The sequence below is a fragment of the Gymnoscopelus microlampas genome (assembly GCF_963454915.1).
Source record: "Gymnoscopelus microlampas genome assembly, chromosome: 11".
NCBI classification, from domain to species: Eukaryota; Metazoa; Chordata; class Actinopteri; order Myctophiformes; family Myctophidae; genus Gymnoscopelus; species Gymnoscopelus microlampas.
Window position 1 is genome coordinate 44,546,526 of NC_139948.1, and position 26,993 is coordinate 44,573,518.

At 40.3% G+C, this 26,993-nt stretch overlaps 1 protein-coding gene across 2 annotated transcripts; it reads left to right on the forward strand.

Moving 5' to 3' along the window:
- The first annotated feature begins 644 nt into the window (after nt 1-644).
- Nucleotides 645-5,620, forward strand: LOC311056368 (nucleoside diphosphate kinase B-like). 2 transcript variants are annotated; one of them, XM_084072937.1, is made up of 5 exons: nt 645-768; nt 1,630-1,757; nt 3,263-3,364; nt 4,538-4,650; nt 5,325-5,620. In XM_084072937.1, exons 2-5 carry the CDS (start codon nt 1,641-1,643, stop codon nt 5,440-5,442), a joined length of 450 nt encoding a protein of 149 aa, XP_083929063.1. In that variant the 5' UTR covers nt 645-768; nt 1,630-1,640; the 3' UTR covers nt 5,443-5,620. The 2 variants fall into 2 exon arrangements, with proteins under 2 accessions (XP_083929063.1, XP_083929064.1); XM_084072938.1 differs by having other exon boundaries at nt 696-768; nt 1,639-1,757.
- Nucleotides 5,621-26,993: the final 21,373 nt, after the last annotated feature.

Here is a 26,993-nt window from a genome sequence, read left to right on the forward strand (position 1 = left end):
TCTACTTTAGAATCACACAATAACATTCACGCCCAATCTGGAAACACATTAGGTACTGTAGGAGGAAAAAAAAAAGGTTTCTTGGTTTTAGCAGAATCTGTCCTTGAGAGATTAATACATTTAAGGGTTAAATTATGTGTGAATATAATGTGACGCCGGTAATGTCATATCCAGCTGTTATACATTGCATAATGCGTTTTTAAGTTAAGCTACTGTGTCTTGATTGACCAACATAAATCTAAAATATAATTACACAATATAACTATACAATTATATTTTCTGTTTGTTTTTATATGCTGAAACAAAAAATACATATATTTCCAGTATCTAATGAGTGATCGGTCTGTATCATCTCTGTTGCCCTATTTAGAAGAACAGTATATGCTTACAGTCCCTAGTGAACTGTATGTTATCCTATATGAAGCCCCTCTAATGAACTCTAAAATTGATGAATCAACGAAAGGAAAGTGCACATACGTACATACGTATGTACACACACACACACACACACACACACACACACACACACACACACACACACACACACACACACACACACACACACACACACACACACACACACACACAAACACTCTCGCATAACTCCCCCTGCATAACTCTTGACATTGACTCCTCCCGGAGCCCCTCTCTTCCCTGAGTGTTTAAATAGTGGCCCCTTGGAGTTGTTCGTCCCCGGTCATCGTATCCCCGCCGCGAGCAGTCATCTCCCTCTATCCTTTCAAGTTCCTGTGAACTCCTGTTGAAAAGGTACAGTAGCTTTGAGGCTGGCATGACTGTGCACTGCACTAGCCTACTGCATACACATTGGTGTGTCTGAATGTATTTTTGAGCAGAATGCTACAGATTCAATTCAGTTTGTTAACTTTGCTGACAACAAAACATTTCTCTTTAAAAAAAGTTATTTATTTCTTCTTGTGCAGCCTAGCCTATACAAACAAACACAACCACACACACACACACACACACACACACACACACACACACACACACACACACACACACACACTTTGCACGTGTACAATACACGTGTTCTTTAGATGACAGTTTAACTTAGAGTTGTTACTGGTGTACTGTATAACAACAACTTAATGAAATGTTACTTATGACCACAGGAATACATCTGCTCAGGGGGCACTAATTGCAAGTCTTTCACACCCCCTTAGAAATACAACAAACTTGTATACTCTTCAAAAGGTGGGTTATCATTCATTCACAGCATCGCTATGTTTTACTCTTGCAGTTTTCTATGCTAAATGTTATAGTCGGGTAAAGACAGTAGTTGGATTCAGAAATCCTGCAAACGGGGTGCTGAAGTCAAACAAGTTTGAGAACCACTGGTGTGCATGATAAACCATATGGCCTACAAAACACAGTGATATAACATACACCATAATGTTGATACTTAGGAAATTGCATAGCCTACTTTATGCGCGAAAAAGGCCCACAGTGATATAGCCTTATAATGGCTGATCATCCATAGAGAGCCATCCATAGAACACTCAATGCAATTTCTTAAGGGATTCATTCTAATTTCTTTCTTTCTTTCTTTCTTTCTTTCTTTCTTTCTTTCTTTCTTTCTTTATTCCCTCCTTCTTTCCTTCCTTCCAGCACCTGCAGAAATGGAGCAGACATTCATTGCAGTTAAGCCTGATGGCGTGATGAGGGGCCTGTGTGGCGAGATCATCAAGCGCTTTGAGGCCAAAGGCTTCAAGTTGGTTGCTGCTAAATTCATCCAGGTATCGTCATGTAAATGTGTTGTTTTGTTAACCTTTCTCTCCAAGCCAGCAAGGCTATGGATTCACGACATGATGAGAGATATCCTCCTATAATTCTAGTAACCTCTGTCTGTCTGTAGTGGTAGGTGTCAGTAGTGGTAGGTGAAGCTACCCGGTTCTCCTCAGTGGCTGGACCAATTGCTCTGATTTTGCACACAGCCATTGACCATTACCATCTGAACTTAACTGTGAAGCCCGTTTTTCAATTTCATCAAATCTCAGCTTCTTATTAGCGTTTATGTGTCAAACAATGTCGCCTCCCGGGTTGCCAGATCATGTGCGCATATCCCCCCACGGATGCGTCGACCGGGTATGGTCTAGTTTAAAACAATTGTACTCACTAAATACTACGGAAATATCTGCAAACATCTGTCACTGTTGTGTCTTTCATTATAACTATTACCAGTAAGACTCCCTAATCGGGAGATAAGCGACCGTAGGTCACATGTATACAGAAGAGGGCTGTAACGGCGATTGGTTCCTAGTTGTGTGGGCAATGTATAGTTTTGTTTGGTGGTCTAAGAAATGTGGTGGCAGGCATGTTGATGACATGAGTGTACACATACTGTGTAGTGTGTAGCAATTTGCGTGTTTTTAGGGGCAAAACTGTAGGAGTAGTGGGCAAAAATGTGTTGTGAAAAGCGGCCTGAAGGTGGCGCTAGAAGAGGGCCATGTGAGAAATTAGGGGTGGGGTGTCCGCGTTGCCTTGGCGGACGAATAGGTACCGGCCGCGGCTCTCCCGGACGCTCCTAGCCCGAGTTACGGCATTTTATGTGAGCTGCAGTGGCAGGGGGTCCTCCACTGGGGGCGCCACCACTTTTGCATCCGTTCTGGAGCACCAGGAGTGGGTGGTCCCCGGGAATGCCCCGTGAGCAGCCCCGTTGGGGTGGTCATTTGGTAATTTGTCCACATGTGCTCATTTTTTACACTTGGGGGTCCCCGAGGCAGCTGGGGGTCCCTGGAGCTCCGGGGGTCCTTGGAGGGTGTAGTTTGGCAGGTAAGGAGTGTGTGTGCAAAATCTGGCATGGATCGGGGCAAGGGGTGCGGAGATATGAGCAGGGCAAAAGTGTGACGTGCTGATTTTTTACACTTGGGGGTCCCCGAGGCAGCTGGGGGTCCCTGGAGCTCCGGGGGTCCTTGGAGGGTGTAGTTTGGCAGGTAAGGAGTGTGTGTGCAAACTCTGGCATGGATCGGGGCAACGGGTGCGGAGATATGAGCAGGGCAAAAGTGTGACGGGACGTGTGTGACGGAGGGACGGACGGACACCTGGAGCAGGTTTCTATAGTAAATGCGACCTACGGTCGCAATAACATTTTCTTATTTGTAGATGTGTAAAAGGGTTTTATTAATATGAATGTGTGTGTGTGTGTGTGTGTGTGTGTGTGTGTGTGTGTGTGTGTGTGTGTGTGTGTGTGTGTGTGTGTGTGTGTGTGTGTGTGTGTGTGTGTGTGTGTGTGTGTGTTCAGGCCTCTGAGGATCACATGAAGAAGCACTACCTTGACCTGGCGGCCATGCCTTTCTACGCTGGACTCTGCAAGTACATGTCCTCTGGACCCGTCCTGGCCATGGTAACTCTCTCACACACACGCACACGCACACACACGCGCGCACACGCACACACACACACACACACACACACACACACACACACACACACACACACACACACACACACACACACACACACACACACACACACACACACACACACACACACACACACACACACACACACACACACACACACACGCACGCACACGGAATCAGCCTCTTTATTGCTACGGTAACATACACACACAAACATAATGCTCAGGAGGTGTAGAGTGGCCTCTTGGGAACCGGGAGTTTCCTGGCTTCTCCAATCTCCAGGCTTTAGTGTCAACTGTCAGGTGTCCTTGAATCCCAACTGCCCCCCAGGCGCTGCTCAGTACTTGTCCCCCATGCTAGTAGTTGTGATACTGATCATGATACTGACCATGATACTGACGCAGAAGGTGCATTATGAAGCAAGGCTTGAATTGCAGTTACAAATGCGACACATGTCAAGCAGTGTGCTGAAAATAACTTACTTATCACTTGAAAGTAACACATTGAAATATGTACTTCAACTTGGCCAATACCCCAACAACAACAACAACAACAACAACTAAATGGGACACTATTATTAGTAGTTATTATTATTGTATTGTTATTGTTATTATTACTATTAATATTACACAGTACACTCACTGTCTCGGGAGGCATACGATAATCCGACATCCCATTTCTCCGACTATGTGGCATCCGCGTGCGGTTAGGGTTAGGGTTCGGGTTTGGTATAGGGTTAGTATTGGAAACGTCGGAGGCATGCACTGTCGGAGGAATGCGCTGTCGGACTAACGTATTGCACCCCACTGTCTCTATGTCAAATGTTGCTATCACTTTTTTTTCACTCTCTCTCTCTCTCTCTTAACCCATTTAGAACGGGAAAGTATCTGTGTCATTTTAGATTTGTTTGGTTATTGAAAAATAGCAGATATACAAGCTCATAGCGCGGCACCGAGTGCTGCGCTATGAGCTTGTAGTTCTGCTATTTTTGAAAAATCATGCAAATGTGTGCAAATCTTTCAATATATATTTTGTTAAAGCGAACATTTGTAAAATATTTTGTTCCAGGGACCTCCGGAAGCAAAGATTTGAGTTAGAAATGTTGTTTCAAAAACAATATATGTATTCAAAGATTTCTCTCTCTCTCTCTCTAGGTGTGGGAGGGACAGGGCATTGTGAAGATGGGCAGGTTGATACTCGGTGAGACCGACCCAGCTGTGTCCCAGCCCGGCAGCATCCGTGGAGACCTCTGCGTCACCATTGGCAGGTGAGCAACCTTGGCTCGTGACATCGCATACAACAGTCTACCGACACTTTTAAAAATTGACTAAAAACATACCTTTTCAACAAAGCAATTTTCTTAGTGTTTTTTCCTTAGGTCTTTTTTTTCTCTATGCCTTGAATTTAATTAGTTTTGAATCTACTTTTTACGTATATTGTTGCCATTGGTTTTAAACCCTGTAGTACTTTTTTTGGGGCGGTGTAGCCGCCCCCTATAAGTGAGTTTTGGACACCGACCAAAAAATTTGTGTACCCCCTAACCCTTCCATTGTTAATGCAAATCGATACTTTTTTCATATCAGCCAATCACATTACAGCTAGTGTCATCACCATTAACTGTAATGTGATTGGCTGACTTTGCAAATTCAGGACTGTGATTGGCTAGCGAAACACATGACACATGTGCAGCCCTATGAATAGCAGTATGGACTTTTAAAAAAGTCATTTATCCTTTTTTTAAAGTGAGTCATGTTGTGATGACCACACACCGCCCACTTCACACTGGTTGTGATTTTATTGTTATATGGCAGTCAATGTCAGCAAATGGAATGATAGATAGAATATCTATTGGTACTGTAGATAAGTCTAGGTAGGTCACATTGTTTATATTATTTGGTGGTTTTAATATTTATTCTAATAACTATCCTTGTGTCCTCTCAGGAACATCATTCACGGCAGTGACACTCTGGAGAACGCCAAGAACGAGATCGGTCTGTGGTTCAAGCCCGAGGAGTTCCTCACCTACGCGCTCCCCGCCCACGCCTTTATCTACGAGTAAATGAAAACTGAACCAAACAACACCCACCAACTCAACTGGACCATTTTTTTAAAGACTCTTTCTCTCTCATGCCTTCCGATCCACTCATTTGTTCTCCTGTGTGCACTTTTCAATCCAAGCCACTTGTCAATCACAGACATGCATCACTTGTCAATAAAGTTCCTACAGTGAGAGAGTACCATGCTTGTCTGTGTGACTTCCTGCTGGAGTTTGGGAAAGGTGGCATAACTGTTATGTTTCATACTATGTTTCATGGATTTGGGTTTGCTGCCATTCAGATGTAGGCCTATATATATATATATATATATATATATATATATATATATATATATATATATATATATATATACACACACACTATATAAAAACCTTCCATATATACTTTAAAATGTTCATCTTACTGTGGACATGTTTGCCTGAAAAGGAATCTTTGAAATGTTGCATAGTTTTAGAATTGTACTCCTTTAAAAGTTCAGAGATTTAGAATGGAGGCGGATGGAAGGTTTTGGGACCTCAAAAAAACACTTTCACCTAGAAACTCCATTCACAGTTCAAAAATTCCACCTTACTGTGGGCATGCATGCTTGAGTTTTTTTTTTTTTTTAATCGTTTGTACTTTTGGAGATATTTAACTTTAAGCGCACCATTCATTGTCGATGCGGCAATGGATATTTAAAGGCAGACTTACAACTACATACTTATGCCTAGTAGCCTCATTCATACTTTAAAATGTTCATCTTACTGTGGACATGTTTGCCTGAAAATGAATCTTTGAAATGTTGCATAGTTTTAGAATTGTACTCCTTTAAAAGTTCAGAGATTTAGAATGGAGGCGGATGGAAGGTTTTGGGACCTCAAAAAAACACTTTCACCTAGAAACTCCATTCACAGTTCAAAAATTCCACCTTACTGTGGACGTGCACGCTTGAGATTTTTTTTTTTTTTTAATCATTTGTAGTTTTGGAGATATTTAACTTAAGCGCCCCATTCATTGTCAATGCGGCAATGGATATTTAAAGGCAGGCTTACAACTACATACTTATGCCTAGTAGCCTCATTCATACTTTAAAATGTTCATCTTACTGTGGACATGTTTGCCTGAATAGGAATCTTTGAAATGTTGCATAGTTTTAGAATTGTACTCCTTTAAAAGTTCAGAGATTTAGAATGGAGGCGGATGGAAGGTTTTGGGACCTCAAAAAACACTTTCACCTAAAAACTCCATTCACAGTTCAAAAAATCCACCTTACTGTGGACATGCATGCTTGAGATTGTTTTTTTACCGGCGCTCAGAGGATCCTACTCTATACCTGACTTTGTCCGTGTTCACCGTCAACGTTCTGATTGGTCAGACCCGTCAACGTTCTGATTGGTCAGACCCGTCAACAAAGTGATTGGTCAAGCTTCACGTGACACATGGGTGGACTTAGTACATTTCCCCATTGTGTCACTACCAAAACGAAAGTTGGTCACGACCGAAACGAAAGTTAAATCCGAAAAAATCACTAAGTATGGAGGCCAAAATCGTCCCCCCAAAAACCTGTTAGGAGTACGTTTCAGGCAATTTAGAGTTGATTGGTAGTACTTTGTAGTGACGATTATTTTGGTCCCTAACATTCATCGAGCTCTGGACTTAGTACATTTCACCATTGTGTCACTACCGAAACGAAAGTTGTTCACTACCGAAACGAAAGTTAAATCCGAAAAAATCACTTAGTGTGGAGGCCAAAATCGTCCCCCCAAAAACCTGTTAGGAGTACGTTTCAGGCAATTTAAAGTTGATTGGTACTGACTTTTTTTTTGGTCCCTAACATTCATCGAGATCTGGACTTAGTAATTTTTTTTCCGTTTCGGTAGTGACACAATGGTGTCACTACCGAAACGAAAAAAAAATTGTTCCCCCAAAAACCTGTTAGGAGTACGTTTCAGGCAATTTAAAGTTGATTGGTAGTGACTTTTTTTTTGGTCCCTAACATTCATCGAGCTCTGGACTTAGTAATTTTTTTTCCGTTTCGGTAGTGACACCATTGTGTCACTACCGAAACGAAAAAAAAATTGTTCCCCCAAAAACCTGTTAGGAGTACGTTTCAGGCAATTTAAAGTTGATTGGTAGTGACTTTTTTTTTGGTCCCTAACATTCATCGAGCTCTGGACTTAGTAATTTTTTTTCCGTTTCGGCACCCCTAACCGCACGCGGATGCCACATAATCGGAGAAAAGGTCTGTCGGATTATCGCATGCCTCCCGTGACAATGGTGTCACTACCGAAACGTTAAATTTTTTTTCCCCAAAAAAACTGTTAGGAGTACGTTTCAGGGAATTTAAAGTTGATTGGTAGTGACTTTTTTTTTGGTCCCTAACATTCATCGAGCTCTGGACTTAGTACATTTTTTCCGTTTCGGTAGTGACACTACCGAAACGGAAAAAAAAAAAATATCCCCAAAAAACCTGTTAGGAGTACGTTTCAGGCAATTTAAAGTTGATTGGTAGTGACTTTTTTTTTGGTCCCTAACATTCATCGAGCTCTGGACTTAGTACATTTTTTTCCGTTTCGGTAGTGACACTACCGAAACGAAGAAAAAAAATGTTCCCCCAAAAACCTGTTAGGAGTACGTTTCAGGCAATTTAAAGTTGATTGGTATAGTGACTTTTTTTTTGGTCCCTAACATTCATTGAGCTCTGGACTTCGTACATTTTTTTCCGTTTCGGTAGTGACACTACCGAAACGAAAATAAAAAAAAATCCCCCAAAAACCTGTTAGGAGTACGTTTCAGGCAATTTAAAGTTGATTGGTAGTGACTTTTTTTTTGGTCCCTAACATTCATCGAGCTCTGGAGTTAGTAAAACATTTTCCGTTTCGGTAGTGACACTACCGAAACGAAAAAAAAATGTTTTCCCCCAAAAACCTGTTAGGAGTACGTTTCAGGCAATTTAAAGTTGATTAGTAGTGACTTTTTTGGCCAAGAGTTGCTACATTTTATATCTTAATAAATTGTTGTATACTTGTATACTATATAACGTTACTTTTGCCACTTTTTGATGTCACATGTTTTACTAATCACTGTTAAACATGAAATAATAATGCATAGTCTTCACTTTACAACAAGGCCCATGATAACGTTAGCAAATGGTCAACACACTCTTTACGAATGTCTTACGAATCATATATTAAACATGAAAGATAATTCTAGTAATTGTTTGGCATCTGCATTCATGAAAGCCAGGTAGTTTGCAACAGGTAAGGAGAAAGTCACATTAACAGACAGTTGTAAATTATGAACTGTCTTCACTTTACTATAGGGCACATAATAACATGTACTAAGGATTTATAGATATTTTACTCTACTCAGAGTCATAAGTTTACAAAATGTACTAAAGTACAGTGAACGTCTGTGCGGTTTGTCTTCATCACTGAAAATAACGTACATGTAAACTGATGTAAAACTGCTGTCATGTGCAGTTGGGGTGAAGAAACACAACCATTTTACTCCTAATAATACCTATTTGATTTGACATCCTGACTTGCTGCTGTAGCTGAGGCTTGAACCTGTTACCTGCGGCTCACTAGTCAGTGACTCTATCCATTCACCTACAGCTGTTTCCTTGGAATCTGTGGTTCTGAAACTTATTGTTGTCAACCCCCCAAATTGACATGTATTTGGGCAGTGGACCCCAATGTGAAAAGATGTAGTGTCAGGGCCCCCCATGAAAAAGATTTATATTTATGCTGTAACACATTTTTTTAAAGTTATTTGTCTTGTTTGTTGTTCAAGTCAAAGCACCAGGAAGGCTATACTTGTCAGCCATCTGTTAGCTCAATGGGTTGAGATGCAGTATACATGATCCAGAGGCCATGAGTTCAAATCCCATTGATGTCTTTCCTATGATTCTTTCCTTTGCAGACTGGCTTCCAGAAGATCAACTGAAAACTACCAGGAAGGCTGTACTTGTCAGCCATCTGTTAGCTCAATGGGTTGAGACGCCGTATTCATGATCCAGAAGCCATGAGTTCAAATCCCATTGATGCCTTTCCTATGATTCTTTCCTCTGCAGACTGGCTTCCAGAAGATCAACTGAAAACTACCAGGAAGGCTATATTTGTCATCCGACTGTTAGCTCAATGGGTTGAGACGCAGTATACATGATCCAGAGGCCATGAGTTCAAATCCCATTGATGTCTTTCCTATGATTCTTTCCTTTGCAGACTGGCTTCCAGAAGATCAACTGAAAAGTACCAGGAAGACTGTACTTGTCAGCCATCTGTTAGCTCAATGGGTTGAGACGCAGTATACATGATCCAGAGGCCATGAGTTCAAATCCCACTGGTGTCTTTACTGTGATGCTTTCCTTTGCAGACTAACTTCTAGAAAAACAAGTTAAAACCACCAGGAAACCTGTAACTCTCAGCCAACAGCATAGCTCAACTGGTAGAGCGTCTGTCCAATAACATGGGCTGAGAGTTACAGGTTTCCTGGTGGTTTTAACTTGTTTTTCTAGAAGTTAGTCTGCATAGGGAAGCATCACTAAGGATATCAGTCAATTTATCCGTTGCCCCAAGTTACCTGGGACACTTGACTCGAGTGGGAATCGAACCCACTCAAGTCAAGTCAAGTCAAGTCATGTTATTGGACAGACGCTCTACCAGTCGAGCTATGCTGTTGGCTGAGAGTTACAGGTTTCCTGGTGGTTTTAACTTGTTTTCTAGAAGTTAGTCTGCAAAGGGAAGCATCACTAAGGATATCAGTCAATTTATCCGTTGGCCCAAGATACCGGGGACACTTGACTCGAGTGGGAATCGAACCCACTCAAGTCAAGTCATGTTATTGGACAGACGCTCTACCAGTTGAGCTATGCTGTAGGCTGAGAGTTACAGGTTTCCTAGTGGTTTTAACTTGTTTTTCTAGAAGTTAGTCTGCAAAGGGAAGCATCACTAAGGATATCAGTCAATTTATCCGTTGCCCCAAGTTACCGGGGACACTTGACTCGAGTGGGAATCGAACCCACTCAAGTCAAGTCAAGTCATGTTATTGGACACACGATCACTAAGGATATCAGTCAATTTATCCGTTTCCCCAAGTTACCTGGGACACTTGACTCGAGTGGGAATCGAACCCACTCAAGTCAAGTCAAGTCAAGTCATGTTATTGGACAGACGCTCTACCAGTCGAGCTATGCTGTTGGCTGAGAGTTACAGGTTTCCTGGTGGTTTTAACTTGTTTTCTAGAAGTTAGTCTGCAAAGGGAAGCATCACTAAGGATATCAGTCAATTTATCCGTTGGCCCAAGATACCGGGGACACTTGACTCGAGTGGGAATCGAACCCACTCAAGTCAAGTCATGTTATTGGACAGACGCTCTACCAGTTGAGCTATGCTGTAGGCTGAGAGTTACAGGTTTCCTAGTGGTTTTAACTTGTTTTTCTAGAAGTTAGTCTGCAAAGGGAAGCATCACTAAGGATATCAGTCAATTTATCCGTTGCCCCAAGTTACCGGGGACACTTGACTCGAGTGGGAATTGAACCCACTCAAGTCAAGTCAAGTCATGTTATTGGACAGACGCTCTACCAGTTGAGCTATGCTATTGGCTGAGAGTTAAAGGTTTCCTGGTGGTTTTAACTTGTTTTTCTAGAAGTTAGTCTGCAAAGGAAAGCATCACAGTAAAGACACCAGTGGGATTTGAACTCATGACCTCTGGATCATGTATACTGCGTCTCAACCCATTGAGCTAACAGATGGCTGACAAGTACAGCCTTCCTGGTACTTTTCATTCGATCTTCTGGAAGCCAGTCTGCAAAGGAAAGACATCAATGGGATTTGAACTCATGGCCTCTGGATCATGAATACTGCGTCTCAACCCATTGAGCTAACAAATGGCTGACAAGTACAGCCTTCCTGGTAGTTTTCAGTTGATCTTCTGGAAGCCAGTCTGCAAAGGAAAGAATCATAGGAAACACATCAATGGGATTTGAACTCATGGCCTCTGGATCATGTATACTGCGTCTCAACCCATTGAGCTAACAGTTGGATGACAAATATAGCCTTCCTGGTAGTTTTCAGTTGATCTTCTGGAAGCCAGTCTGCAAAGGAAAGAATCATAGGAAAGACATCAATGGGATTTGAACTCATGGCTTCTGGATCATGAATACTGCGTCTCAACCCATTGAGCTAACAGATGGCTGACAAGTACAGCCTTCCTGGTAGTTTTCACTTGATCTTCTGGAAGCCAGTCTGCAAAGGAAAGAATCATAGGAAAGACATCAATGGGATTTGAACTCATGGCCTCTGGATCATGTATACTGCGTCTCAACCCATTGAGCTAACAGTTGGATGACAAATATAGCCTTCCTGGTAGTTTTCAGTTGATCTTCTGGAAGCCAGTCTGCAAAGGAAAGAATCATAGGAAAGACATCAATGGGATTTGAACTCATGGCCTCTGGATCATGAATACTGCGTCTCAACCCATTGAGCTAACAGAAGGCTGACAAGTACAGCCTTCCTGGTGCTTTGACTTGAACAACAAACAAGACAAATAACTTTAAAAAAAAATGTGTTACAGCATAAATATAAATCTTTTTCATGGGGGGCCCTGACACTACATCTTTTCACATTGGGGTCCACTGCCCAAATACATGTCAATTTGGGGGGTTGACAACAAAAAGTTTCAGAACCACAGATTCCAAGGAAACAGCTGTAGGTGAATGGATAGAGTCACTAACTAGTGAGCCGCAGGTAACAGGTTCAAGCCTCAGCAACAGCAGCAAGTCAGGATGTCAAATTAAATAGGTATTATTAGGAGTGAAATGGTTGTGTTTCTTCACCCCAACTGCACATGACAGCAATTTTATATCAGTTTACATGTACGTTATTTTCAGTGATGAAGACAAACCACACAGACGTTCACTGTACTTTAGTACATTTTGTAAACGTATGACTCTGAGTAGAGTATAGCCTGACTTAAACAAACAAATAACAACTTAGTCAGATTATTTTTTACACAACTTACATTTTGTAATCAAACTACCGAAACGAAAGTTGGTCACCACCGAAACAAAAGTTAAATCCGAAAAAATCCGAAGAAACTAAAACCTTTATAACTACGGTTACAAATCATCTATAAAGGTATTTTATGACTATTCATGAATAAGACATGTATAATACATCTGTAAATGATTATTACATCATTTGTAACTGATGTTACATAATATATACAAGCTATTGGTAGCTTGTTCATGTTTAACATATGCTTTGTTAAACATTCCTAAAGTATCTATAAATCCTTAATACATGTTATTATGTGCCCTATAGTAAAGTGAAGACAGTTCATCATTTACAACTGTCTGTTAATGTGTTTGTTCATGTTTAACATATGCTTTGTAAAACATTCCTAAAATATCTATAAATCCTTAGTACATGTTATTATGTGCCCTATAGTAAAGTGAAGACAGTTCATCATTTACAACTGTCTGTTAATGTGACTTTCTCCTTACCTGTTGCAAACTACCTGGCTTTCATGAATGCAGATGCCAAACAATTACTAGAATTATCTTTCATGTTTAATATATGATTCGTAAGACATTCGTAAAGAGTGTGTTGACCATTTGCTAACGTTATCATGGGCCTTGTTGTAAAGTGAAGACTATGCATTATTATTTCATGTTTAACAGTGATTAGTAAAACATGTGACATCAAAAAGTGGCAAAAGTAACGTTATATAGTATACAAGTATACAACAATTTATTAAGATATAAAATGTAGCAACTCTTGGCCACAGCACACACACTGACATTTAAACAAAGAAATTAATCACAACAGAATCACAGAGTAGCAGCTTGGAGCCTCTGCAGTCACCACCTCCCAGTGCAAGTTAGCTTTAGCTGCTAAGCTAAACTGCTAAGCATGGAGGACATTACTAGCCTACACATCAAAACAAACATTGTGGATACAAACAGCCACCATCAAAATACCCCCTAGTCATAATGGTACTTCATGTGTGTAAGATTAGCCATTTTATGTTACCTCGATCACCTGCAACAAGACAGTTAAAACACATAAAACATGAATTAGACATATTTCTGTCCAGTCTGCAACTGCATCACTGTTCACTTCCTCCCTAGTAGGCTACTGCAGGTGTAATGCAGGTAATCAGTGTGTTGCCAGATTTTGCAAAAGAAACAAGCGGACAGGTCTATGAAAACAAGCCCAAAAGAAGCAACTAGGCTCAGGCTCATGATAACGTCTGCAAATGGTTTACATACTCTTTACGAATGTCTTACGCATCATTTGCTTAACATGAATGATAATTCTAGTAATTGTTTGGTGTCTGCATTCATGAAAGCCAGGTAGTTTGCAACAGGTAAGGAGAAAGTCCACATTAACAGACAGTCATAAATGATGAACTGTCTTCACTTTACTGTAGGGCACATAATAACATGTACAAAGGATTTATAGATATTTTAGGAATGTTTTACAAAGCATGTTAAACATGAACAAACACATTAACAGACAGTTGTAAATGATGAACTGTCTTCACTTTACTATAGGGCACATAATAACATGTACTAAGGATTTATAGATACTTTAGGAATGTTTAACAAAGCGTTAAACATGAACAAGCTACCAATAGCTTGTATATATTATGTAACATCAGTTACAAATGATTTAATAATCATTTACAGATGTATTATACATGGCTTATTCATGAATAGTTACTAATACCTTTATAGATGATTTGTAACCGTAGTTATAAAGGTTTTAGTAATCATTTACGAATGTCAATAAACAGGTTGTTAATGATTTGTTAATAGTCTACAAACTGCTTATAAACGTTTATAAATGCTTTAGAATGGGTCGTTACAAATGATTTAATAATCTTTTACAGATGTATATAAATGGCTTATTCATGAATAGTTCACTACTTACTAATACTTTACAAATGATTTGTAACTGTAGTTATAAAGGTTTTAGTAATCATTTACGAAAGTCAACAAACAGGTTGTTAATGATTTGTTAATAGTCTACAAACTACTTATAAACGTTTATAAATGCTTTATAACGGGTCATTATTGTAAAGTGCTACCAATTTTTTTTGGTAGCACCCAAAAACCTGTTAGGAGTACGTTTCAGGCAATTTAAAGTTGATTGGTAGTGACTTTTTTTTTGGTCCCTAACATTCATCGAGCTCTGGACTTAGTACATTTTTTTCCGTTTCGGTAGTGACACTACCGAAACGAAAAAAAAAAATCCCCCAAAAACCTGTTAGGAGTACGTTTCAGGCAATTTAAAGTTGATTGGTAGTGACTTTTTTTTTGGTCCCTAACATTCATCGAGCTGTGGACTTAGTACATTTTTTTCCGTTTCGGTAGTGACACTACCGAAACGAGAAAAAAAAAATCCCCAAAAAACCTGTTAGGAGTACGTTTCAGGCAATTTAAAGTTGATTGGTAGTGACTTTTTTTTTGGTCCCTAACATTCATCGAGCTCTGGACTTAGTAATTTTTTTTCCGTTTCGGTAGTGACACTACCGAAACGAAAAAAAAATTGTTCCCCCAAAAACCTGTTAGGAGTACGTTTCAGGCAATTTAAAGTTGATTGGTAGTGACTTTTTTTTTGGTCCCTAACATTCATCGAGCTCTGGACTTAGTACATTTTTTTCCGTTTCGGTAGTGACACTACCGAAACGAAAAAAAAATATTTCCCCCAAAAACCTGTTAGGAGTACGTTTCAGGCAATTTAAAGTTGATTGGTAGTGACTTTTTTTTTGGTCCCTAACATTCATCGAGCTCTGGACTTTCTAAATTTTTTTCCGTTTCGGTAGTGACACTACCGAAACGAAAAAAAAAGAATCCCCAAAAAACCTGTTAGGAGTACGTTTCAGGCAATTTAAAGTTGATTGGTAGTGACTTTTTTTTTGGTCCCTAACATTCATCGAGCTCTGGACTTAGTACATTTTTTTCCGTTTAGGTAGTGACACTACCGAAACGAAAAAAAAATATTTCCCCCAAAAACCTGTTAGGAGTACGTTTCAGGCAATTTAAAGTTGATTGGTAGTGACTTTTTTTTTGGTCCCTAACATTCATCGAGCTCTGGACTTTCTAAATTTTTTTCCGTTTCGGTAGTGAGACAACCGAAACGAAAAAAAAAAAAAAAATCCCCCAAAAACCTGTTAGGAGTACGTTTCAGGCAATTTAAAGTTGATTGGTAGTGACTTTTTTTTTGGTCCCTAACATTCATCGAGCTCTGGACTTAGTAACTTTTTTTCCGTTTCGGTAGTGACACTACCGACACTACCGAAACTACCGAAAAATGTTCCCCCAAAAAACTGTTAGGAGTACGTTTCAGGCAATTTAAAGTTGATTGGTAGTGACTTGTTTTTTGGTCCCTAACATCATCGAGCTCTGGACTTATCATTTTCTTTCCGTTTCGGTAGTGACACTACCGAAACGAAAAAAAAATATTTTCCCCCAAAAACCTGTTAGGAGTACGTTTCAGGCAATTTAAAGTTGATTGGTAGTGACTTTTTTTTTGGTCCCTAACATTCATCGAGCTCTGGACTGTAATTTTTTTTCCGTTTCGGTAGTGACACTACCGAAACGAAAAAAAAAATGTTCCCCCAAAAACCTGTTAGGAGTACGTTTCAGGCAATTTAAAGTTGATTGGTAGTGACTTTTTTTTTGGTCCCTAACATTCATCGAGCTCTGGACTTAGTAATTTTTTTTCCGTTTCGGTAGTGACACTACCGAAACGAGAAAAAAAAATGGTCCCCCAAAAACCTGTTAGGAGTACGTTTCAGGCAATTTAAAGTTGATTGGTAGTGACTTTTTTTTTGGTCCCTAACATTCATCGAGCTCTGGACTTAGTAAATCTTTTTCCGTTTCGGTAGTGACACTACCGAAACGAAAAAAAAAGAATCCCCAAAAAACCTGTTAGGAGTACGTTTCAGGCAATTTAAAGTTGATTGGTAGTGACTTTTTTTTTGGTCCCTAACATTCATCGAGCTCTGGACTTTCTAAATTTTTTTCCGTTTCGGTAGTGAGACAACCGAAACGAAAAAAAAAAAAAAAATCCCCCAAAAACCTGTTAGGAGTACGTTTCAGGCAATTTAAAGTTGATTGGTAGTGACTTTTTTTTTGGTCCCTAACATTCATCGAGCTCTGGACTTAGTAACTTTTTTTCCGTTTCGGTAGTGACACTACCGACACTACCGAAACTACCGAAAAATGTTCCCCCAAAAAACTGTTAGGAGTACGTTTCAGGCAATTTAAAGTTGATTGGTAGTGACTTGTTTTTTGGTCCCTAACATCATCGAGCTCTGGACTTATCATTTTCTTTCCGTTTCGGTAGTGACACTACCGAAACGAAAAAAAAATATTTTCCCCCAAAAACCTGTTAGGAGTACGTTTCAGGCAATTTAAAGTTGATTGGTAGTGACTTTTTTTTTGGTCACTAACATTCATCGAGCTCTGGACTGTAATTTTTTTTCCGTTTCGGTAGTGACACTACCGAAACGAAAAAAAAAATGTTCCCCCAAAAACCTGTTAGGAGTACGTTTCAGGCAATTTAAAGTTGATTGGTAGTGACTTTTTTTTTGGTCCCTAACATTCATCGAGCTCTGGACTTAGTAATTTTTTTTCCGTTTCGGTAGTGACACTACCGAAACGAAAAAAAATATTTCCCCCAAAAACCTGTTAGGAGTACGTTTCAGGCAATTTAAAGTTGATTGGTAGTGACTTTTTTTTTGGTCCCTAACATTCATCGAGCTCTGGACTTAGTATTTTTTTTTTCGTTTCGGTAGTGACACTACCGAAACGAGAAAAAAAAATGGTCCCCCAAAAACCTGTTAGGAGTACGTTTCAGGCAATTTAAAGTTGATTGGTAGTGACTTTTTTTTTGGTCCCTAACATTCATCGAGCTCTGGACTTAGTAACTTTTTTTCCGTTTCGGTAGTGACACTACCGAAACGAAAAAAAATATTTCCCCCAAAAACCTGTTAGGAGTACGTTTCAGGCAATTTAAAGTTGATTGGTAGTGACTTTTTTTTTGGTCCCTAACATTCATCGAGCTCTGGACTTAGTATTTTTTTTTTCGTTTCGGTAGTGACACCATTGTGTCACTACCGAAACGAAGTTAAATCCGAAAAAATCACAAAGTTGAAGGCCAAAAAAGAAATTGTTCCCCCAAAAACATGTTAGGAGTACGTTTCAGGCAATTTAAAGTTGATTGGTAGTGACTTTTTTTTTGGTCCCTAACATTCATCGAGCTCTGGACTTAGTAAATTTTTTTTCGTTTCGGTAGTGACACCATTGTGTCACTACCGAAACGAAGTTAAATCCGAAAAAATCACTAAGTGTGGAGGCCAAAAAAGAAATTGTTCCCCCAAAAACCTGTTGGGAGTACGTTTCAGGCAATTTAAAGTTGATTGGTAGTGACTTTTTTTTTGGTCCCTAACATTCATCGAGCTCTGGACTGTAATTTTTTTTCCGTTTCGGTAGTGACACTACCGAAACGAAAAAAAAAATGTTCCCCCAAAAACCTGTTAGGAGTACGTTTCAGGCAATTTAAAGTTGATTGGTAGTGACTTTTTTTTTGGTCCCTAACATTCATCGAGCTCTGGACTGTAATTTTTTTTCCGTTTCGGTAGTGACACTACCGAAACGAAAAAAAAAATGTTCCCCCAAAAACCTGTTAGGAGTACGTTTCAGGCAATTTAAAGTTGATTGGTAGTGACTTGTTTTTTGGTCCCTAACATTCATCGAGCTCTGGACTTAGTAATTTTTTTTCCGTTTCGGTAGTGACACTACCGAAACGAGAAAAAAAAATGGTCCCCCAAAAACCTGTTAGGAGTACGTTTCAGGCAATTTAAAGTTGATTGGTAGTGACTTTTTTTTTGGTCCCTAACATTCATCGAGCTCTGGACTTAGTAAATCTTTTTCCGTTTCGGTAGTGACACTACCGAAACGAAAAAAAATATTTCCCCCAAAAACCTGTTAGGAGTACGTTTCAGGCAATTTAAAGTTGATTGGTAGTGACTTTTTTTTTGGTCCCTAACATTCATCGAGCTCTGGACTTAGTATTTTTTTTTTCGTTTCGGTAGTGACACTACCGAAACGAGAAAAAAAAATGGTCCCCCAAAAACCTGTTAGGAGTACGTTTCAGGCAATTTAAAGTTGATTGGTAGTGACTTTTTTTTTGGTCCCTAACATTCATCGAGCTCTGGACTTAGTAACTTTTTTTCCGTTTCGGTAGTGACACTACCGAAACGAAAAAAAATATTTCCCCCAAAAACCTGTTAGGAGTACGTTTCAGGCAATTTAAAGTTGATTGGTAGTGACTTTTTTTTTGGTCCCTAACATTCATCGAGCTCTGGACTTAGTATTTTTTTTTTCGTTTCGGTAGTGACACCATTGTGTCACTACCGAAACGAAGTTAAATCCGAAAAAATCACAAAGTTGAAGGCCAAAAAAGAAATTGTTCCCCCAAAAACATGTTAGGAGTACGTTTCAGGCAATTTAAAGTTGATTGGTAGTGACTTTTTTTTTGGTCCCTAACATTCATCGAGCTCTGGACTTAGTAAATTTTTTTTCGTTTCGGTAGTGACACCATTGTGTCACTACCGAAACGAAGTTAAATCCGAAAAAATCACTAAGTGTGGAGGCCAAAAAAGAAATTGTTCCCCCAAAAACCTGTTGGGAGTACGTTTCAGGCAATTTAAAGTTGATTGGTAGTGACTTTTTTTTTGGTCCCTAACATTCATCGAGCTCTGGACTTAGTAATTTTTTTTCCGTTTCGGTAGTGACACTACCGAAACGAGAAAAAAAAATGTTCCCCCAAAAACCTGTTAGGAGTACGTTTCAGGCAATTTAAAGTTGATTGGTAGTGACTTTTTTTTTGGTCCCTAACATTCATCGAGCTCTGGACTTAGTAAATTTTTTTCCGTTTCGGTAGTGACACTACCGAAACGAAAAAAAATATTTCCCCCAAAAACCTGTTAGGAGTACGTTTCTGGCAATTTAAAGTTGATTGGTAGTGACGTTTTTTTTGGTCCCTAACATTCATCGAGCTCTGGACTTAGTAATTTTTTTTTCGTTTCGGTAGTGACACCATTGTGTCACTACCGAAACCAAGTTCAATCCGAAAAAATCACTAAGTGTGGAGGCCAAAAAAAAAATTGTTCCCCCAAAAACCTGTTAGGAGTACGTTTCAGGCAATTTAAAGTTGATTTGTAGTGACTTTTTTTTTGGTCCCTAACATTCATCGAGCTCTGGACTTAGTAATTTTTTTTTCGTTTCGGTAGTGACACCATTGTGTCACTACCGAAACGAAGTTAAATCCGAAAAAATCATTTAGTGTAACCTGTTAGGCGTACGTTTCAGGCAATTTAGAGTTGATTGGTAGTACTTTGTAGTGACGATTTTTTTTGTCCCTAACATTCATCGAGCTCTGGACTTTGTACATTTCACCATTGTGTCACTATACCGAAACGAAAGTTGGTCACTACCGAAACGAAAGTTAAATCCGAAAAAAATCACTAAGTGTGGAGGCCAAAATCGTCCCCCCAAAAACCTGTTAGGAGTACGTTTCAGGCAATTTAGAGTTGATTGGTAGTACTTTGTAGTGACGATTTTTTTGGTCCCTAACTTTCATCGAGCTCTGGACTTAGTAATTTTTTTTTCGTTTCGGTAGTGACACCATTGTGTCACTACCGAAACGAAGTTAAATCCGAAAAAATCATTTAGTGTAACCTGTTAGGCGTACGTTTCAGGCAATTTAGAGTTGATTGGTAGTACTTTGTAGTGACGATTTTTTTTGTCCCTAACATTCATCGAGCTCTGGACTTTGTACATTTCACCATTGTGTCACTATACCGAAACGAAAGTTGGTCACTACCGAAACGAAAGTTAAATCCGAAAAAAATCACTAAGTGTGGAGGCCAAAATCGTCCCCCCAAAAACCTGTTAGGAGTACGTTTCAGGCAATTTAGAGTTGATTGGTAGTACTTTGTAGTGACGATTTTTTTGGTCCCTAACTTTCATCGAGCTCTGGACTTAGTACATTCCACCATTGTGTCACTACCGAAACGAAAGTTGGTCACTACCGAAACGAAAGTTAAATCCAAAAAAATCACTAAGTGTGGAGGCCAAAATCGTCCCCCCAAAAACCTGTTGGAGTACGTTTCAGGCAATTTAGAGTTGATTGGTAGTACTTTGTAGTGACGATTTTTTTGGTCCCTAACATTCATCGAGCTCTACATGGCTATAAACACATTATAAACACATATCGATGACATAATGTATCAAAGGCGCCGCTACCTTCACACAGGGTGTGATCTTTTTTAAATCATTTGTAGTTTTGGAGATATTTAACTTTAAGCGCCCCATTCATTGTCGATGCGGCAATGGATATTTAAAGGCAGGCTTACAACTACATACTTATGCCTAGTAGCCTCATTCATATTTTAAAATGTTCATCTTACTGTGGACATGTTTGCCTGAAAAGGAATCTTTGAAACGTTACATAGCTTTAGAATTGTACTCCTTTAAAAGTTCAGAGATTTAGAATGGAGGCGGATGGAAGGTTTTGGGACCTCAAAAAAACACTTTCACCTAGAAACTCCATTTACAGTTCAAAAATTCCACCTTACTGTGGACATGCATGCTTGAGATTTTTTTTTTTAATCATTTGTAGTTTTGGAGATATTTAACTTTAAGCGCCCCATTCATTGTCGATGCGGCAATGGATATTTAAAGGCAGGCTTACAACTACATACTTATGCCTAGTAGCCTCATTCATATTTTAAAATGTTCATCTTACTGTGGACATGTTTGCCTGAAAAGGAATCTTTGAAATGTTGCATAGTTTTAGAATTGTACTCCTTTAAAAGTTCAGAGATTTAGAATGGAGGTGGATGGAAGGTTTTGGGACCTCAAAAAAACACTTTCACCTAGAAACTCCATTCACAGTTCAAAAAATCCACCTTACTGTGGACATGCATGCTTGAGTTTTTTTTTTTAATCATTTGTAGTTTTGGAGATATTTAACTTTAAGCGCCCCATTCATTGTCGATGCGGCAATGGATATTTAAAGGCGTGTAAGAGACCATAGAAAGTATGTACCATGGTGGAGCAGTGGTTAAGATTCAGGCCTTGCATACTGAAGGTCCTGAGTTCAAATCCCGCAAGGACATCTTTCTAACTTTTACCTGGGGCTTTTACCTTTATATAATCTTTCAGAAAATTCCACGCCAGTCAACAGAACAGGCAAGGACCTCTGTGGTGCAGTGGTTTAGATACAGGACTTGTAACCAGAAGGTTCCCGGCTCAAATCCAACTGGAGCACTTTTTTTTTCTTTCCCAAGACTCAAGACCCAAAAGAGTCTTGAGTCGAACCAATTACTCCCGCGGAGACATCACATTTCTCTTTTGGGCCTTGAGTCCCAAGACTCAAAGAGACATCAAATTTCTCTTTTGGGCCTTGAGTCCCAAGACTCAAGTCCCAAAAGAGAGTAACATTTAATATACTGTAAATGATAGGCATTAAATGAAACATTTGGGGGGGGGGGGGTGAACTGTCCCTTTAATGTTGTCAATTTATCAACTGGCCCCTGGCCCCTTGCCATTTTGGTAATGTGGCCCACAGGTTCAGCTATTTGAGTATCCCTGATCTACAGCCTGTAGATCATGTGTTTACCTGTAGACTACAGGTAAACACATTTGAACATGAAGTTGATGATCAAAGTCACAGCTTCTGTAACCAACGTGTTTATGTAGTTACTTCAATGTTTAATAATAATAATAATAATGATAATGATAATGATAATGATAATGATAATAATGATATGAATAATGATAATAATAATAGTAACAATCATAATAATTGTCTACCCTCTAGCTGTTGTTGGGTATTTGCCAAGTACATTTGTGCATATGGAATTCTTTGCATTTACAGCGCTCATCCAAACTATTAATACAGCACCCAGGGAGTGGTTGGAGATCCGTGTCTTTCTCAAGGACACTCCGACACACTAAGCCATGATGGGGGGACCGGGGGGCTGGGGTAAAACAGGGACCTTCTGATGCTCAGACGGCTGTTCTACCTGGGGGGGGGGGGGGCTGGGGTAAAACAGGGACCTTCTGGGGTAAAACAGGGACCTTCTCACAACGCCTCGCAGCATTGTGAGAAGGCGTTCGAGGCGTTGTGAGCTTGTAGATCTGCTATTTTTGGCAAAGAGGTATAGGTGTAGAGGGGAAAAAAGAGCAGACCAGTAAAAAAAATCTGAAACACAAATTTATACAACATAGAGGGGTCCCTGCTTCATCTCTCTCTCAGCTAGGGGGTCCTTGGCCTGAAAAGGTTGAAGACCCCTGCTGTAGTGCATGTTGGGACACTGGTGCATGTTGGGACACTGGTGCATGTTGAAATACACGACACTAGTGCTCCCCAATCATGTCACAGTAAAATTGGCATCATTAAAATGTCACGCTGACATCCACTACAGCTGACATGCTGTAGTGTACAGTATATATGTCAGATGTCGCGTCAGGACACCGTGGGCTACGGGCATTTTTATGGCTTGATTTTTATGAGTCTATAAGAGTCTGTCTGTGTAGTCTGTGAGTCCGCATGGGGCTGATCTTGCAAAGCACTGGACCGATCAGTGCCAGATTTCTTGTGCACACTGCCAGTAGGCCAAGGAAGTACCTGGTTAAACGTAAATATTAGAAGTCAATGGCTGGCAGTGGGATCAGGCTGAAACCCATTGCCCAAACAGTCACACGTAAACAACAGAGGGTTAACAGTCACATAAATAGAGTGCTGTGAGAACAAGACGATGCCTCGAAGCCCACCTGATTTGTATGCTATCAATGCATTGAATGGGACATTATCACCTTTTATCAGACCATTGAATGGGCGAAGTAGGCGACCTACTTACCTACCCGCGATTTATCAGACCATTCATTGGGTGTTATCAAGACATACTGACCTACCAACGGAGATGACTTAAATAGTTCAGTTTCGGTTTTGGTTTTGGTTGTTTTGGTTTCGGACCATGACGGAGGCGCGCAGTCTCAGGCGAGCTGGAGCCCCGCGAAGGACCACTGAGGGAGCTAAAGCGACCGAGTTGCCGTCCGGAGCGGTGCGACGCTCGCCTGAGCCTACTCAGCGCCGTTGGAGTTATGTACCGATAGGCACAGAATCGTAAATATTGTTGTGGGGACTGCTCCGCCTCCAAAGTAGGTCAGTAGCTCCTGATTACGCCCAATGAATGGTCTGACAAATCGCGGGTAGGTCCATGTATCGCCTACTCGTCACCTACTCGCCCCATTCAATGGTCTGATAAAACGTGATAATCTCCCATTCAATGCATTGATAGCATTCGAAGCCGGTGCTCGAAGAGACTTGTCTGAAAAAATCACATCTGCGTACTGTGTTTGAATTAGTTGCCATTTCGAGATGGATGGTTATTTTCTATACTTTGTATCTAGACCAGTGGTTCTCAAAGTGGGGTCCGGGGACCCCCAGGGGTCCTTGGGGGGGGGGGTTCCAGGGGGTCCCCAGCTAAATTTGTTAATACAGCATCACAATCATTTTAACCACGTTATCCATATGTTGGCTATTAAAAAATAGCAGATATACAAGCTCACAGCAAACTTGAAAAATCTTGAAAGTATTGGAAAATCTTGAATGCTTTTGGAATTTCACAAATCTTCTCATATGGGGGTCCCTTGCACAAAAAAAATCAGATGGGGGTCTGCGGACAAATACATATGAATTTGGGGGTCCTTGACATGAAAAGGTTTGAGAACCGCTGATCTAGACACATGCACACATGTCATCAGAACAGTGTTTATTTAGTCAACTAAAACTATGACAAAAATGCTCGTCGACTACCTTTTTTCACCAACTCAATAAAAACTAAATCAAAACTAGTCTATGATGACGGAAACTAAGACTAAATATATTGACAATTTCGTCAACAAATAAAAACAAGACTAAAACGTTAGTGACGGACTAGTGGAGAAGAGATCCAGTAGAACTTAAAAGACAAGTCATTTTATGCTTGGTTGTGCGCGGTGTTGCACTCTGAAAATAGCCGATCTACAAGCTCACAACGCGTCGCACAGCGACGCGTTGTGAGCTTGTAGATCGGCTATTTTCAGCATGCAACCAAGTGTAAAATCAGGCATTACGACGCAATCAAGGCACCGCCAAAATACATTTAGTCGACTAGATCAACTGTAGATTTAGTCGGCTATAATCTTATGATATTTAGTCAACTAAAACTATACTAACAGTAAAACAATTCAGATGACTAAAATAAAACTAAATGGAATTTGATTCAAAAGACTACGACTAAAACCGAATCAAAAGTTGCTGTCAAAATCAACACTGCGTCAGAATCACACATGCACACACAGTCAGTCACATGGTCATTCTGGTGGCTGAGATGATTTGGCACCACCATCCTGACAGCTGGTGTCACCTCCATCCAGATAATAGAGGCAGTGTGACTGCATGCAGCAGAGAGTGCATACATCACATTCTGATCCCTGATCACACACACACACACACACACACACACACACACACACACACACACACACACACACACACACACACACACACACACACACACACACACACACACACACACACACACACACACACACACACACACACACACACACACACACACACACACACACAAAATAAAATATGAATGTAATGAAATAAATATGAATGTAATAATAAAACAGGGTTATATTCAGCTGTTGTACATATCACATTATGCCTTTTATAAGTTCAGCTACTGTATCATGAGTAAGTACGTAGCCCTGGGAACCAAATAATAATTCCTGAGCCATGTGGACCATAGGTCAGGACCATAGGACTCCTGATTCACCCCCTGGACATGACGCTAGTATCAAAGATGGTGGCTATAGAAAGATATTGATTGAGCCACTAGAGGCAAAATGGGACACAAATGGCATACAATAGGCTCTATGCACAGCAGCCATTTTGGAGAAAAATTGGGCTTCTTCTTACTTCCTTCACAGGTGTTACCAATGATACTAATGAAGGCTCTGTTCCATTCTGGTCAAACAGAGTCAGGGTGCTGATATTGTGCATGTTGGCTCCCTCCCGGTCCAGGGACCCTCATGGTTCCTTGAAAGGGTGTAACTCTGAGAGTGTACAAATGGAACCAAATGGACCCTCTCGGGTCCGTTTGGTTCCATTTGTACACTCTCAGAGTTATGGGGGTCCTTGAAATTAAAAAGTTTGAGAACCACTGTGCTACACTAAATGGAACAGAGCCTTCATTAGTGTCATTGGTAACACCTGTGAAGGAAGCAAGGAAGGGGCTCAATTTCTGTCCAATATGGCTGCTGTGCATAGAGCCTATAGACGGGTTTCCGCGCGATGTCATCACAGAGTAGAATGCGCAATCTGCACATGCCCGGGTAGAACGAACCGGAAGCGCCCTTCACTCTGTTGTTGTGTTCGGGATTTAGATAGGCATAATGCTGCTATTATAGGCATAATAGGCATAATGCTGCTATTATATACAAACAGATCCAACTTCCGACAAATCATTTTTATTGAGTAAACAAGATATTACAAACTGCATAATTTAATCTACTTTCATTAAACCCGGTGAAGACCATTTTTTTATGAATGGACATTTGACCAGAGCTGCTGCGGGTAATGGCGCCCTCTATAGGCTCACTTTAGAAATTGCATGCAAATCCCTCTCTTGCGCGCGCAGCATCCTCTCATGTTTGCTAACAGGAAACCCGTCTATTGGTCTCCTAAGTGGGCACTGTCTGACGGCAGATCTCAGAGAAAGGTTGATAGTAAAGTCGATTTTCTCCTGATTTGTCTCTCTGAAAAAAGCTATATTTAAGTGTCAAAATGTTGTGAAAATGGTGTGGCTTGTGGCGATTGGGTCCAATATTTAGTTCAGTGACCCTGGAGCCAGTGGTGTGTTCTACCGTCAGATGCTGTGTACGGCGTATACCTTGAGATTTTTTTTTGTCGCTACCGTATACCTTCAAAAACTGTTTCATCCATTGAAAACGCGAGAGCGTATACCCACGACCACGCGCATCGTATCGTAGCGTATACCTTCCAAAAAAAACTAGAACACAACACTGCCTGGAGCTAAAATATTGTCCAGAAGCTCACGTTCACTCTCCCATTGGAATGAATAGACTCCAACCTAATTCCGGCCTCCTAAAAAGGCAACCACCTACGTCACGCAGATAAGGGAAGTAAACCAGAGATCATGTTTTTTGTCTTGGTTAGTATGTCGCAGGAACTTACTCCCAATCCAACCCTTGATACTAAGTGCCAAGCAGGGAGGCAGGGTCAAATCTTTGTCGTCTTTGGTATGACTCAGCCAGGGATTGAACCCCGACCTCCCAACCGCACAGCAGACACACCAACCACAAGGCCACCGAGCTGGTTATTGTATCATGAGTGTCCAACATAAATCTAAAATATACAGTACTAGGAAAAAAATATTTTGTTGATCCTCAATGTATTCAATCATATGTTCT